Raw genomic sequence first — 16,873 nt, 5'->3', positions numbered from 1 at the left:
GCTAATTTATACTTCATCGCACGACAAACGCGAATAGCAAAGTATAAATGAGCCGTTACTCTCTCCTCGTGTCACACGATGGCGAATCACTGCCGATGAAAAATGCACAAAAGATGTCAATCGAAATGCACAAAAAGATGAAGATATTTCATCGTCTAGTCTGATTTCACAAAATCAATATTACACCGATACATCGGTCAACTCTACACACTGTATGTATTTACCCCTATAGCATTTATGTGTTGGGTTACTGTGTTGTGTGAAGATGTGAACGACTTAAGTTTACACTGACATGTCTGATATCAGATAAATTATGTCTCACCTGTACGTTTTATTGGTATTGGTTGTATGTATATAAACAGTATCCGTTACTATATATTCTGCTATTTTTAACGGCTCCATTCCATTTCCTTCATTTATTTTAAAGGAGCATTCAGTGATTTGGGTGATTTGGAGGAAAAAAAACGGTCCACCCCGATAACAAGATGTGCACATGCACGCACTACAGTGGGAGGACACGCAACAGGTCAACAGCACGCACACCAAGGCCCGCCCCCGCTCGATCATGATTGGCGGAAGGCCCCTCTCTATCCTGATTGGATGACGGCTGGGCCACCTATAGCCCAAAACGAAACCTACGTTTTTTTTTACCCCAGGGGTTAACTGGGGACAGGTAGGAACTCCTTATATGGTCAGCACACTCTATAGTAGGGAGGATTATCACAACAAAACAAAAAAGAAGTGATATTTTAATTAAGTGAAATCACTGAATATACCTTTAACCATGCACTTTATGTATACACATTTTCACTGTACTATAATTTGACAGATACTGTATGACCTGTTTTCCTAGTTTTCTTTACATCTCCACCCTTTTCCACTTTCTTGAAAACTAAATGATGGGAACTTGTACGACAAAGATTTTTGCCCACTCCCTTATGCCTGCAAACCCGTGACGATGAGTCAAAGTTGGCTGCTAGCTGACCTGTGTTTGAGCAGCAAAGCCCTTAGAACGCTGGGACGGTCCTCAGCTCGGATCTGGTCCGAAATGATCATGGTCTCCACCACCAGGTGGGCGATGCCAGGCAGTGTGTTCTGCTCCAGGTCCAGAAGTATGGCACCTAGAGAGGAGAGGGGTAGAGGAAGAGAACAGAAAGTTGTTTGAAGATTGAAGATATAGGATTACATTACTGTCCAAAGCAGTGCTGAGACGTACAGCATAGTGTGCAGAGATCTGTTAAGAAATGAAAATTGCTTTCTCATTGCTTAATGTACCAGAACTCCACAAACAAGGTTTGGCGCATTTTTGTGAAGATACATTTTCCAGCAGCCAATGAATCATATTTGAAGTGGTTTTTGACATGGGGGTTTTGTTTGTTTCTTCTGAGGTGAGACTATAAATCCCACGTGTTATTTTATTTTTATTTTTCCATCTCACATGCACAATATGTATTTGTTCTTTCTTTCTTCTTTCTTCTTCCTTCTTGTCCTTCCCACTATACTATAGCATGACACGTTATGCATGACTGCGTGCAAGGTTACCGTGCGTGATGGTGCGGCGGAGCTCCAACAAGCTGCGGAAAGACAACGAGGCCACGTGAGGCTTCCCCCAGCGCTCGGTTTCCTCGTCCACGTCCTCTTCAAACTTGATCCAACGAGCCCTCTCCTTCCAACGCATCTCATGGTCCTTCTCCACGATCAGCTCATTCAGCTCCACAAACACCTAGAGAAGAGAAGGAGCCACATACTTCACTTTGTGTATTAGGATAGGCATTACAAACAGCATGCTTTCAGTCGGATAAAGGCCATACTATGTAATGTTACTTTTGTGTAGGCCTTTCTTAACCAATTTTGACCTGAGATCAGATTCTAAAAATGTCTTCTACATCCTGACAGTTTTCTGAAAAAGCTATGTTTCTATGTCAGTCGTTCTTCGATTTTTCAAAAATAGCAGATCTACAAGCTCGTAGCGCACCACTCTGTAGCGCGCTATGAGCTTGTAGATCTGCTATTTTTTAATAGCTAAAGCATAACATGATGCTAACACCAAAAGGGGTTCCCGCCCAAAATGGGTTAATCCCATGGGGGGAATCCAGTGCTTCACCCAGCAGATAGCCGCTGAGATGGTCATGATGATCACTCAGAGGGGAAATGTTAGGGAATTGCTCAGCTCAGGGACACTTTGACACGTATTATACGGGCGGATTGGCAGGCGAAACAGTGACCTTCTGATTACTAGAAGGCATCTCTAACCACTAAGATATGGCCAACCTCCTTTACTAACCTAAACCACATCAAATCTATGCCTAAACTAACTACATCATAGTTACTGTCCTAAAGACATTTAAGTGCTTCCTTCAATTAAGTGCTGTATCTAAGAAAATGCAGTAAAAAAATAACATCGCCTGGATGCAACTGGGACGTATCCTCAGTGATGTATCCCAAGGTCATCAGGGTTTCGGGTCTCTCGAACATCATACCCCTCACTCAGGTGACCCAGCCGGGGTGATCAAGTCCCGACTTACCAGTAGCAACCCTCGATCAGACCACTAGGGAAAGACAGGGCCGCACAATCCGTTGGAACCACTCCGGAACTGAGAGGTACTATTCTGCTAAGTGGAGGGACTAGGCTCTGTGGGTTGCCTCCTGTCCGGGCCCCTCCTCCGTATCACCAGGTCCACTCCTGCTCTCGCCAGGAGTACCGCGAGGACCTGTGCGTTGCACCAGAGTCCCAGCACCAGACACTTAATTCCGGAGTGGTGGATTCTTGAGCCACAGTGGTTCTGCAGGCTCCACCGCTGGGCAACGGTAGTACTGCAGACTCCACTTGCGGCTCGAATGGCCCTCCTAAAGGCCTCATCGAAGGTTTTTGGGCATCCTCCTCACGGAGGATGCAAGCAGGGGCGCTAACCCATACTGCTCCCGGGGTGCCGTCTACATTCCGGTGGTCACCAGACTATACCTGGTTGTCACATAGTCTATTCCTATGAGTCACTCCAAACAGCCGGGGTGATCAAGTCCCGACTTACGTCCCAGTAGCTACCCTCGATCAGACCACTAGGGAAAGACAGGGCCGCACAATCCGTTGGAACCACTCCGGAACTACTATGCCGGGACTGAGAGGTACTATTCTGCTAATAGTTAATATCTTCCAAAAAAGCATTGTTTAGACATTCTTCTTTATAAGACAATAATATATAATATATAAATACAATCCATCTCAATTCAGTGTGTGTGTGTGTGTGTGTGTGTGGAAGGGGGACAACAACTAAAATCGTTAAATGATTGTCTTATGATTGTCTCCACCAGGCCGAAGGCATGGGGGGAGAGAGTGTGTGTGTGTGTGTGTGTGTGTGTGTGTGTGCGTGCGTGCGTGCGTGCGTGCGTGCGTGCGTGCGTGCGTGCGTGCGTGCGTGCGTGCGTGCGTGCGTGCGTGCGTGCGTGCGTGCGTGGGTGCGTGCGTGCGTGCGTGCGGGTTGTTTAGTTGGATGTGGGTTTTTCCTCAAAACATTACATCCTATCAACAAACCAGGCAGGGACATATATCATAGGCCTACATATTGGATATACATTCCAATCATGTTTCAAAACACAAATTCATTCTGGATGCTGAGTGATAAATAGATCAGCTACTTGTTGTGTGCGACACGGCATGCAACCAAGTATAACTAAAGCATAATTTGGCCCGTGTCAGTCACTACTAGGACTTCTTGTTGTTATTGCTAACCTCGTGAGTTTTCTTATCCGCCGCCCTCTTCTTCTTCTTCAGGCTCGACAGCGGTGTGGAGTTCGTCCGGGACAGTTGGCATCGCGACGACTTCTTCACCAGGTGGCGCCTCACCCCGGGGTTGTCCTCGAACCTGTGACCTAAACGGAACAACCGCAAGAGTCTATTACACATCACACAGCAAAGCATCAGAAGCTCAGGTCTCGTGCCGCTGTGGTACAAACACACTCATTACAAAACCCTGACCAAATGAAGTGAGGGTTTTAGACATGGTCTCTCTGATTATTTGGACTCGCAACTGGCTGAAATTCCACAGCACGACCGCAAACATTCATGAGGCTTTAGTAGCATTTCCAGGTGCTATTTTGAAAATAACAGCCTGACATAAGAAGATGTACTTTGAAGATTGGGAAGCGTACATTTTTCACAGATCATTTCTGAGGCTACTTAGTTTGGGAGGGGGGAAAAATCTTAAATCTGATTTAGATGTCTGTCTAAGTTTCCAGTTGACATAAAATGAACATCCGATAATAGCAGGCCCAAAGCTACATGGGTGAGCGAGAATGTGTGTCCGCCATGGGATACAGACATGGGTCATTATTTAGAGGGGGAGGCGGTTTTACGCCACCAGACGTTTTGCGAGTTCAAAAGGCGTAATTCAATTTGCAAGCTCTCCAGCCCGCAAACCATATCTTATTGAATTTAGTATAATGACGAGGTATTGCCGTAAAAGGAAGGACCTGGCTATGATTTTCTGTGTGAATTGAGAGAGTGAGCAGTGTGCATGGGCACAGTTTTATAAGGACAACGCATTGGGAGACCTGGGAGGTCCACCCATGTGGAAGAGTTTTGCAAGAATGCCAGGGGGAATCTTGCAATTCATTATATGGATATTTTACATCATGCATCATTGGTTTTATGGGGCTTTAAGAAATGCATTCCATAAGCCATAGAAAATCTACAGTATGACATGTAAGTTAAATAAACAAATATGACTACAACGTATGGTTATACTCATATAGAGTATAATTTATTGTCAAACTATGGAACATTTTATTAAATTTGCAACATTAAATTTGACTTTTTCCACAACCAGACTGAGTAAAATGACATGGAGGTGGTGGTTTCTCCTCAGAACCTTTTTCTGGCAAAAAACAAATGCAAATTGTCAGAAACCTTGTATGTCAGAAACTGTTGCTTTTTAGGAAATGGAAAAATAAGAAGAAGTTCCAATGTAGTATTATTTGGTCACAAGCTCTTAAGTTAAAACTTTTCATTGGCTCAATATAAAACCCACGGACACACTTAATCAGTTTGACTTTAAAAAAATTCTCACAACATGTCACATCTTGACACATTTGTGTGACACTCAAATGGAAGGGCATTAATTTACAAAAGGTGACAAAAGAACAAATGAAGGCTGACAAAGTAACATAGGAGGCTGCTGTTCACAAATTAGAATTACGTTGTAGAATCCATCCTCTTCTGCTTGGCTCCAGCTGACTGTGGTGAGCTAGTCTCTCATACCACGGGGCTATTTGCTCTACAGAATAAGGTCAGACTTCATGTTGTTCCTCCGATCCTTGTGCACTCGAGCTGGAACGCGTCTCTGACCTAGCTGTGCTCTGGCGCCCACCGGAGAGATTTTGAAACTCCTTAGTGTGAAGGGAAGGATCAACAATACTCAAAACAAGAATTCACCCTTGTTGCTCTCCGTGTGTTTGGACATTTGAGTTGAAATTTTTGATACAGGTCCATGTAAATATATAAGACAAAAGTTCATGATTAATAGACTTTAAAGTGCATTCCATCTGAATTAATGTAATCCATAAACCACTTTCTCCAGTTCTAATCACAGTTTAAATTAATACAATTCATTCAATCAATACAATTAAATGACTAATACTTAATTCTGTCACAACAAGCAAAGAGTAGCAATACTGAGTAAAAGCAGTAGCTTTCCATCTCTGCACTTTCACAGGTCTGGGATTTCTCTCGGGGATGCATTTGTATTGAACTGGAAAGGGAAGCCTTTGGCTGTACTCTGCTCTGAGACCTTGCTAGAGCAACTCGCTGCCCGAGCCAACACTCCTGATTGTCCTCTTGGGTCAGTGATAAGAACGCACATGTGCTTCAGATTAGATCTATCACAGAAGACCCAACATGCAAGGCTATTACAACGTGAGCTGACATCCCGTTATTGTGGATCCATGTGTACAGTGGAATTACCCATTTAAGCCCCAATTTATAATTCATCGTACGCAGCGGTGCCGTGGGGCAAAGATAGACGATAGACAAGCTTTTACAGTAAAGTGGCTTTTTAAAAATATGTTTTTTACGGCGTGGCTCTGCATGAAGTCTTTAAGAGGGTTTGTCTGTATCTGGAGCTAATCTTGCACTAGCCTCGGAAACCCAGACGTTTTATTTCCTAATCTTGCACCGATCAGCGGCAAACTTCTTATGGACACTGCAAGTAGGCCACAGAAGTACCTCCACAAATGGTTTTATGCACATATATTATATACTTTTTTAACTTTAATATCATAATGGAAGTTGAAGGGGCTCAGATCTGCCTGAAGCCATGCCCAAATATGCACAGATAAGTCATAGATATGTCATAGGTGACTGACGTCACAGACTGGTCACAAGAAGCAGAGTCCCGCACAGATCCAAAATATGGGCCCAGGCGTGTGTGTGTGTGTGTGTGTGTGTGTGCGTGCGTGCGGAGCATAAGTAATTAGAAGAGATAGAAGACGAGAGTAGCACGGAGAGACACATAAGGAGAAAAGTTTAACACGTTTGTTAAAAGTCTACCAGTTTAGTGTGTGTGTGTGTGTGTGTGGGGGGGGGGGGGGGGGGGGGGGGATTGGGTTGTTGTTAGGTCGCAGATTACTATGAAAACCTGCAAAACCCGTCAGTCACTTCACGCCTCCATATATGATTGTCAGCCCATCATGCCTCGTGACATAACGCCTCGTGACACGTCACATCACCATAGTCGACACTCCACCGTTCCATATGGCCTCCCTCCAATCAATTAATTGGCATAATGACTGAATTGGGAGAAAGAAAGGTGTAAAGTAATTGGCTGATGTCAAAAAATGCAATGAAAGCTTCTGAATTACCCATCTGTTTCCAATGAGTAATCTGGTGAAATGCCTGCATGTCACAATTCTGTGCAGGTTCCTGCATGCGTCCTGATTTCTGAACGGCTAGGTGTGTGTGTGTGTGTGTGTGAGAGAGAGAGAGTGTGTGCACGCGTGTGTGAGGCCTCAGTCAAATGCGAAGCATGATTCATTTCACTTTTGTGACACAAAGCCCAAAAACCTAATAATACATGTGCCTCCCAGGCCAAGACATGTGCTTTCTATGAAGCCCATTAAACCTTGTTTGGCACCTATGATGCAATAATGCTGTATCCACAGAAATCTGTAGGCTGTATCACGCATGAACATGCCACGAAAGCCTGATTTATACTTAGTCGTGTGCCGGTGTGTCACACCATCTGAAATAGCGATCCACAAGCTCACAGCGATGCGTCGTGAAGCGTTGTGAGCTTGTAGATCAGCTATTTTCGATGCACGACACAATGCGCAACCATGAATCAGGAATAAATCACCTCTGCATTATGTGAGAAGAAACCACCAGTTTAACACTATCCAAATGTTTTGCCAGAGGCACACAACTCTCCAACAAGTCATAACACAACAGCCAGTCAAAACATATCTGTGTTACGTTTTTTTGGGCTTGACATGATAAAGATAAAGATTTATGGGAATATTGATATTTGCTGGCCTGGGGCTGATTACACCAGCTGTGCATAGGTTAGAACTAAGCATAGATGCAAGTAGTGAAGATGAAGTGTACTGTAAATTGTAAACCAGTACTTTCTCCCCAGTCCAATATACATTATAGGACCACAGACCTGGAACCAAATGGACCAGTAATTTGTACACTCTCAGGTTTCCAGATTCATGCGGGTCCAACACTTTGCCGGGGGACCCCCTGAAACCCCCTCAAGGACGCCTGGGGGTGCCCAGACCCCACTTTGAGAACCCCTCCTGTAAACGGCTTCTGAGTTACAACTAATACAATACTAAATACAGTATTATACAGATCAAATGTAGCCCACGGGTAAACTACACATTCAAGAAAGCCCTTGACCAGGCACTGCGGATAAATGGAGTCACAGGCCGATTTGATTACATTGATAACGTATTAAAGATGAACACGATGAACTGCAATCTTTATTAATAAGAGTATTACTGATGCTGCCATGTCCTGGTGGTCAAATCTGGCATTGCAAGAATTACGCATTTAAAACACTAGGCCTACTGTGCCTGCTCAATGCTCTAGCCTCTAATCTTCTCTGTAGTTCTGAGATATATACTGGATATATATATATATATATATATATATATATATATATATATATATATACATACACACACACATACATACATATATATATATATATATATATTACGTGCCTAGTAACTAATAGTCAATGGGAGGCGAGTTTTCAGGTACAGAGGCGTGGGCAATCTGACAGCCGGAGCGACAAGTGGGCGCACGCCCGTGAAACTGTGTGTACACGACAGACGACACGCAGGGCAATGATTTCACACAGCTGAAGCAGGCGTAGATTGCCTTGAGTTTACTCGTGGAGTGATAGTTTGTCTGTGTATTCACATGAGAAGCACAATGCAACCCGGCTGGTACAAGCGAAAGCACAGGAGTTGTGTCGCTCACCGTTTGAAGAAAGCTCAATACATATGGTGCAACAAAATGTAACCACTTAAGCCAAAGGGAGTTTCACCGCGCCTCAAGCCTGAGCTATAGTCTGGTGCGTCTCAGACGCAGGACTGATGAATAGGAAGGAAGACACCGGAGCATCACAGACAGTTTGAGCGCTTTTTTAATTCACATGGTGCAGGTAAATATTGACAACGTTTTGGTCACATCTTCGTCAGGTCATGATGACCCAGAACAAACATATTATGTTTATTACATCACCGTTCAAGTGCATGACTCCCAGCAACCTTGCACTGACGTTATTCCTCTCCTCTTTCCTTTCCAATAAATTATAGAATTCATTTTAGAATTCTCGTCATCACACACAGAACCCTCCATAGCCAGGCGGTAACCCCATATCTTTGTAACATAGTCCTGTATTGATTTCTTGATTTTCACCAGTGCCGATTGTTCTGTTTTCTGTCTCCTTGCTTTATTATTGTATTAGTGTTGACATGTTTTGCTTTTCTTGTTGCAAAGCACTTTGTGACTCTGATGTCTGTGAAAGGTGCTCTAAATAAAATGTACTTACTGTACTTACTACTTTGAACATAAATACATAGTATTCAGTATTGAGGTAGAGGAGCTGTATCTCCATACGTACAACTAATTTCCGGTGCCACTTCCCAGTGCTCTTTATTATTACTTGCGCAAGCAGAGCGTGCAAGTACTAGTTTCGCCCGACGATGCGTATGCACCGTCCCAGCAAATGACGTAATGACTACTTGTGCCTGATACGGCAGTGGTGCCAATTACACTCTGGCATTGGGTCCTTTAATCCACATCTTTATTACGTCATCATTGAGAGCTAGTCATCATTGAGAGCTAGCTATACCAGTTATACCCTGACGTCATATGCTGGGACGGTGCATATACGCATCAAAAGTAACCACAGTATACCGCTAATCAACTGACAAATTACATATACATAGAGGCATTTCCTTTAATCCACCCGACACTGATCGAGATATACGTCACCATCGAAGGCATTGGGTCCTTTAATCTACATCTTTATTACGATATACTTCATAATACTACTTTTTACGTGCAAAAAGTAGGTACGTAGCAAATAGCTAAACCTAATAATTCAATATTTCAATCGTTCTTTCAAAGATAAGCTGATATTTGACAGTTTGTAGAGGTCGACAGTACTTGCGCGCTCTGCTTGCGCACTAGTAGGCCATTTATGGCCTACTTGTGTGCCATAAGCAAGTAGGCACTCGACAGAGTGCAGTTCTAGTTATTATCAACACAATTTCAAAGCCAAGTACAGAGCAAAACAGACTAAATAGCACCAGTATGTCAATGAGATGTCTTTCCGCTCTAGCTGTGGCTGTGCCCCTGTGGAGGCCACCAGATCAATCGGAACACAGGCAACATCGGGGGCACGCCGTTCAGTCAATTAACTCAATACCCGGCACACAACTCAAAGCTTCATGTGGCCATGGCTGAGGCACCAATTGCCGTTAATTACGCGATTGGTGTGCTACAGAATCAATGGAAATGAGTAAACTCCTAATGATCGATTGACAAGGTTATACACATACAGTTGTGATTGTAGTTCACAACCACAACTGAACTGCGTTAAGCTAATCAGAGATTTCTATCTCCAAATTGAAACATTTTCAATTGAATGCCAATTTTATATCACCATGCTAAATGTACCTGAATAATTGAGTCAATGTTGGCAAAACATCTCAATGTACAATTAGTCATGGGTATTTGACCTTTTCTTCAGGGACAATTTTCATGTATACTTTCCAAATCAATCAAAGCTTAAAAACACACAACTCATCCATCTATAGCCCTTAATCATTGCCACCGCCCACTTCCCATACTAAATTAATTACTGTTCAATCACAATCTAAGAGCCAAGACAAATCAATGTGAGTATAATTTACCACAATGTTATTATGCATGGAGTAAAAACAAAACAAAAAAAACATCTGCAACTCAACTCAATTTCACCCTGGTTTACAGGTGTAAAAAAGTTGTTGAAATTCTTTGAGTAAAAGTATACTGCAGATAGGCTTGTGTCACAATTATTACATAATCGCCAAATCGCAATTATTTGAGATAATCGCAATTATTTCAGATCACAATTATTTTTGCATAATCGTTCAACGTTGAAAAAATGTACATATCAAACATTTTCCAAAAATAGCAGAAATAGCAGATCTTAAATGTGTCAATAATGTCTTTGTATATTTGTCATAACTGCCCTGTGCAATTTGTGATTATAAAGCCTAAAATCACACCCGTGTGGACTGAGTGGTGCAACTATGGTTTTATTGTTATAGTTACTGTACTGTACTGTACTGTACTGTACTGTACTGTACTGTAACGGTCGAGAAATGACAAAGTTACCGTGTGGGGGTCCCCAGGGGGGTCCCCGGAACATCCAGACCCACATGAACGTGCCCAGGGTGTCGGCCCGGTTCCGCCGAGCCGCCCCGCGTCCGAAACAGTCGACAAATGACAGAGTTACCGTGTGGGGATCCCCAGGGGGTCCCTCTACTGTACTGTCACTGTACAGTCACACCCGAAATCACATAACGGCTGCTAAAAACTCAGCTTCCCATCATGCACCTGTGCACAGTGTGAAGGTACTCTGAACAGACAGACAGACTAATGTAATCCTGGGCGCTACACTCCCTCTGTCAACCTAGGGAGAGCAATGGACTGACATCCTGCTTCAATGCATGATGAGTCCAAGCCGCTTATTTTGGGGCGCATACGTTGGTCCGACATGCAACTGTCCGACAACATGCGTGACAGGTTAAGACTCGCCTGTGCCTTCCGCATGCGGTTAGGGTTATGTTAGGGTAGGGTGTCGGACAAATGCGTGTCGGACTGTTAGTACGTCGGACCAAACATAATTCGCTTAAATAACGCTTCATTCACCTGACAGGGTAAGTTTCCCCGGTTGGACGTAGCACGTGGAAGGAACGCGTTATTCCAACCAGTACCTTTCCCCTCCATCAGGTGCCCCGGCTGTCCAGGCTCAGGCAACGCATCTATAACCTTGCGTCACCAGGAACAGCGGCAATAGACCGCAGCTGGGTGCTTCTCAACAGTGGAGACAAGTTAAGTCACATGTCCAAGGATTCGTCAGTGAAAACAGCTTCGCAAGCATAATGCCGTTCTTTCAGCATCCGTGCTACTTCCGTGTTGCATAGCAGTGACATCACGGTCGAATCCTTGGTATCCTTATCGTAGCATTTCCACGTGTGGTGTGTTCATCACTACAAGCTGTATTTTGTCACGCTCCCGCTAATGAAACACCAAGGGATTATTATTTAATGTCAACATTTAAGTACAAGATGTAACCAAGGTTAAGTAATGTGCTACTCTGCATATTTAACAAAAGTTCAAAAGTAACTTCTGATACAGACATAGCCTTGGGTTAGGCTAATCTTTTTTTTTTTTATATCATATCATTATTGATAATGACAATTCAGTCAATCATGATATAACTTTGTTGTGATACTATCTACAGTATCTATCTATCCATCCATCCAACCACTCACACATACTGTACAGTGTACACGCACACACACACACACACACACACACACACACACACACACACACACACACACACACACACACACACACACACACACACACACACACACACACACACACACACACACACACACACACACACACACACACACACACACACACACACACACACACACACACACACACACTTCTTTGTGCACGAAATGTTCTTCAGTTGTCACTTACTTTGAGGAAAGCAGTCCACCCACTGTGGTGTATCACTGGATGCTGCGTGACAGCAACATTGTTAGTGTTAAGAGTTCGAGACTATGTTTACACCCGCTAGCCCGCTGAGCTGGTAGAAAGCACACTCTGTTAAAAGCATCTCCAAACAGGCATGTTATTCATAATTTGTGCAATGTCCACACGCGTGTTTGCCGTGTTTATGAATTGGCCTGACATGATATGTTTTGTTTCAGCTATTGTGTTTTTTTTTCTTTTGCTGGAGGACTTTACCCATGGTAAAAACAAAGCTGAGCATAACTGATACAATGTTGGGGATATAATCAGAAACACAAGACGGGAAAATTGAAAACAACAGGAATTCCCACCATTTCAAATGAATTTACCCCCCCCCCCCCACCCGTTGTCACCACCTTTTATCCCAATTTAGCCATAGCCAATTCCCCCTGGGTTTCAGTAGGAGAGCGTAACGTATGTCTCCCAGACCGCCTCCCTGCACCACGTCCCAGCAGCAGGAGTCGCTAGTGCGTGGCTACTTACATTCGGGCTCCTCTGGTTCCAGCTGAGTGTGGATCGACTCCAGCAGGTCGTAGTCGTCGAAGTCCAAGGCGAACTCTGTGAAGTCCTCAAGGACGTCCAACGCCGAGCCCCGTTGTGAGAGGGTATGCTGCCTCGGCAGGCCTTTCTGCACGATGGGCTGGCGCTCCACTTCTCCGCGGTCGGTGCCATGCACGTCATCAGCGGCCGTGGGTCCCAGGCTCTCCTCCTGTCCCCCCGAGTCTGTCATCTCTGCAGCCGGCGCCTCCTCTTCCCCGCCCTTCTCCGAGTGCTCATCCAGGGCTCCCGACTTTTAGACGCCGTCACTTCCCTCCTGGGTCTCCGCTCTGCCGAGCCTGGGTTTCTGTGGAGACGTCGGCCTAACTTAATTGGACGTTCCTCTCTGGACACCAATGCTCCAGAACAAGGCCCTAAATAATATGATGACTTTCGGGTCCCTCCCTCAAAACGAGACACGCTGTCAAGCTAAATGCTACAGAGAACAATTACAATGTGACGATAAGACAAAAGCGAGCTCCAAAAAGACAAAGGACTTTCAAGGTAATTATAGGTCCAGAAATGATCCTTCCTCCAGTAAAAGTCACAAATATGACGTAAGACCTTTGGTGCAGACAAGCTGAACGGCGCAATAAGGATCCACAGCCAGAGAGACAGAAAAAAATACCAGAAACATAATCTGTCACTGCCAAAGTAAAACACTGATGCTGAACGAGCAGACTGCCCATCAGCCGGGCTCCACCCTTTTCCATGATGTCCACCAGCCGATTGATCCTGCGGCAGATAGGGCGGGTCCAAGTGGAGAAGTCGGAAGAGCTGGCGCCCTTTAGTCATCCTTTTCCATCCAAATGATGAGCGGCAGTGCATCGGGGTAAAGGTCAAAGTCACAACGAGCCTCTAATATCATCTTCAATGATGCCACACGTTGCTTTTTACAGGCACAGGCACGCACGCACGTACGCACGCACGCACGCACGCACGCACGCACGCACGCACGCACGCACGCACGCACGCACGCACGCACGCACACACTCGCTCCCAGAAGCTATAAAAACTGAAGCAACGTAAACGTAATGAAGCAGCACATATTCCAGCATTGGTCTGCGGTGCTCTGCTCAGTCAGATGTGATGCTGAATTACAGAGGGAGTCCCACCGTTCTCATTCAGGGTCTCCATGGAAACTATGTCTCCCCTGTTGGCATAGTGGCCTTACATGCCCACAGCAGGTGCTCTCAATTCTGAGCTAAACAGGAACCTCCCTGAGGGGACATTTTCTACGTGCACGCGTGTGTTTTTGTGTGTGCATGAGTGACAGTGTATGAAACATGAGCTTACGCTAAGGCATGTTTTTAAGAACATGAAGTATATATATATTTTTTTTTCTCATAAGTATTATGGGAGAGGGCCGTGAGGATCCCTCAGGAACTGAAGCTCACAGTTCGTCAAAAGACCTGGCTGAGCACGGAATGCGATGAATGAATGTGATGATGATGTATGACGATAAGAGCGCCCCTCATTTCACATTAGTGTGATTTCTGATGTATTATTAATAATTTCAGTCATCAATGTTTAGCTCATTGTGTATATTGTGTATAGCTTATTTTTTTTAGGGCTTGACTTCTCAGACTAGGTCAGTGGCTCAATTGTAGCTCAACACCAGAAGTCCAGAACAGAATGGTATTGGCAACATACTGGCCTCTAATCGAGTGAAGCAACTTCACAATTAGCCGAATTAACCTACAGTATACCAACAGGGACATCACTCTATGAAAGTAAAATATTGTATGAGTCACATGACAAATTCTTATTCAATGTGTGTGTTTTGGATTAGGACATAAATGAATATCCTCCATTAAATAAAAAATGTCTTGTTTGAGTGAAACATGCATTCATTGGAGGAAAGGAGAGGCTGTCGGTTAATCCAACCAATCTGTTGTGGTTCTGTTCAGTCTTGGAAAAAGTACTCACCTTTTATACTTAAGTAAAAGTATTAATGTAGAAATATCTGTAAGTAAATGGCAGAAATTAAAAATGTACTTACTGAAAGTACAAAAGTATTCGCATCAAAATGTACTCAAAGTACCAAACGTAGAAATTACTCATTATGCAGAATGCCCCATTTCACAAGTTTTCAAATATATAAAAATATAAAATATTTAGAAAATAGCATATCTAGAAGCTCACAATGTGCCGCACCGTGACAGCTTGTAGATATGCTATTTTCAAATGGTCAAAATGCATATAGGGCCGACATGGGTAATGTATGTTTTGTAATAATAATCTAAATCTACAAAGTAACTAGTAGGCCTAACTAAAGTTTTAAAATAATTGTACTGGAGTAAAAGTACAATATTTGCCTCTGAGATGTAGTGGAGTACAGGTAAAAGTATTGACAATTGTAAATACTCTATATCTATATCTATACTAAATAAAAGAAAGGTTACAGTACAGTACTTTAGAAAATGTATTTAGTTAGTCTCCACCACTGGTTCTGTTTCTGTTTCCAGATGGTCTGTGAACAGTCAATGATGATTGCCCTGCTGCTCAGTAAAAGCAGGAAAGGCCGGAGGCACCAGGGTCGCTGAATGATGAAGGACAATCGACTGTGGACTCCACGTTAATTAATGCCCCGGGATGCTGGGGTGGACTTTGCCATGCACGACCCATCCCTCCCCCATGCCACCTCTCTTGTCTGTCTCTCTCAGAGTGCTGGTGTCAGGGCCATACATACAGCCAGGACTTTAGAAATACTGAGATCATGACTCCCATAAGCCCCACCCACCCAACCCCCACCAACAATTGGAACACATGGATAAGTGTATTCACACAATTGCTGTGTGCGTGTGCGCGCTCGCGTGCGTGCGTGCGTGTGTATGGTGGTCCGCCCAGCAGTACGCCTCCAAAAGTCCACCAAGAGAAGGCTGCAAGACCAAAGGACAGAGGTCCAGTGTACAACATCACTGGTGGGTATCAAAGGCACAGGAAATACAATCATTCGCAGACACATATGACCTGCACAATTTCTATGATGCAACAAAGACCACCCCATGGTCGAAGAACCCATACTGTCTGCCCCCTTAGAACGGCAGATGAATCCGTCCTCATTAAAGACCAGGCCTTGATTGTCCAAAGATGGGGGGGAGCATTTTGAGGCACTCTTAAACCGGCCAGCCTCCTGATCTGTCAGTTTTGGAGGAGCTCCCAACCCTACCGACTATCCAGAGCCTTGACCTCCCACCTCCCTTTAACAATTAAGGTTAAGGTACTGAAGAACAATAAATCCCCAGGACCTGATTCCATCCCAGCTGCGATCCTGAAGAACGGGGGCTACCTCTGCATCAGAGCAATCCACGACTTCATGGTGGGAATAATGCATTCCCCCACAATGGAAGGATGCAAATATTGTCACCATCTTTAAAAACAAGGTGTATAATTTCATCTGTGGAACCAGCCGGGGTATAGCATTACTTTCTGTTGCTGGTAAAGTTATCAACTTGCTAATGGGGGACTATTTAAAATAAATGCAGCTTGCTGTGGTTCGCTAGCCTACTAACATAAATGTGCATGCACAGGGGGTGAAGGGCTGCCAATGTAGACTATCTTTTGTTGTTGAGCGGTGCCTCCGCTTCATTACGCAGCTATGTGTGTCCCTACGTATGTATTTATGAGTGACCCTGTGTCTGTGCCGAGCACGGAAAGCTGCAAGCCTGCAACACGGTAACACGGTCATTTCTCGACCGTTTCGGACGCGGGAAGGCTCACCAGAACAGTGGTGGTGAGCAACGTATGCAGCGCCAGGAGCCTGGGGTCTTGTGTGAACACCTCAGACAGTTTTAAGTTGGTCGATTCAATATTTAGATATTTGATATTTATTTTAGCTGCCCCGCCCCCTTCCTATACAAACCCATTGTAACTTCAAACTCCATTTTAACCAGTTAGATTCATCGAAAACACGTCCTTTTATCTGGTGACTCATATAGTGCCCTCCTAATACATGAGGTTTTGTAATTCCTTTTTTCGCTCCCGTTTTTCAGAAGCTAGACTGGG

At 44.2% G+C, this 16,873-nt stretch overlaps 1 protein-coding gene across 4 annotated transcripts in view; it reads right to left on the bottom strand.

The window, feature by feature from the left end:
• Positions 1 to 16,873, bottom strand: part of slc4a3 (solute carrier family 4 member 3) — a 60,288-nt gene that overhangs the window by 22,561 nt on the left and 20,854 nt on the right. For all 4 annotated transcript variants that reach the window (XM_079517403.1, XM_079517404.1, XM_079517405.1 and 1 more), the window contains 3 exons: positions 3,728 to 3,867; positions 1,543 to 1,723; positions 986 to 1,121 (listed from right to left, as the gene is read on the bottom strand). In XM_079517403.1, the coding sequence (XP_079373529.1) occupies positions 986 to 1,121; positions 1,543 to 1,723; positions 3,728 to 3,867 (457 nt within the window). The remainder of the gene's footprint in view (positions 1 to 985; positions 1,122 to 1,542; positions 1,724 to 3,727; positions 3,868 to 16,873) is intronic.

Source organism: Electrona antarctica (genome assembly GCF_951216825.1).
Source record: "Electrona antarctica genome assembly, chromosome: 13".
Taxonomy (NCBI): domain Eukaryota; kingdom Metazoa; phylum Chordata; class Actinopteri; order Myctophiformes; family Myctophidae; genus Electrona; species Electrona antarctica.
Note: the sequence above shows the minus strand (reverse complement) of the source record. Positions and strands in the feature narration are given on the sequence as shown.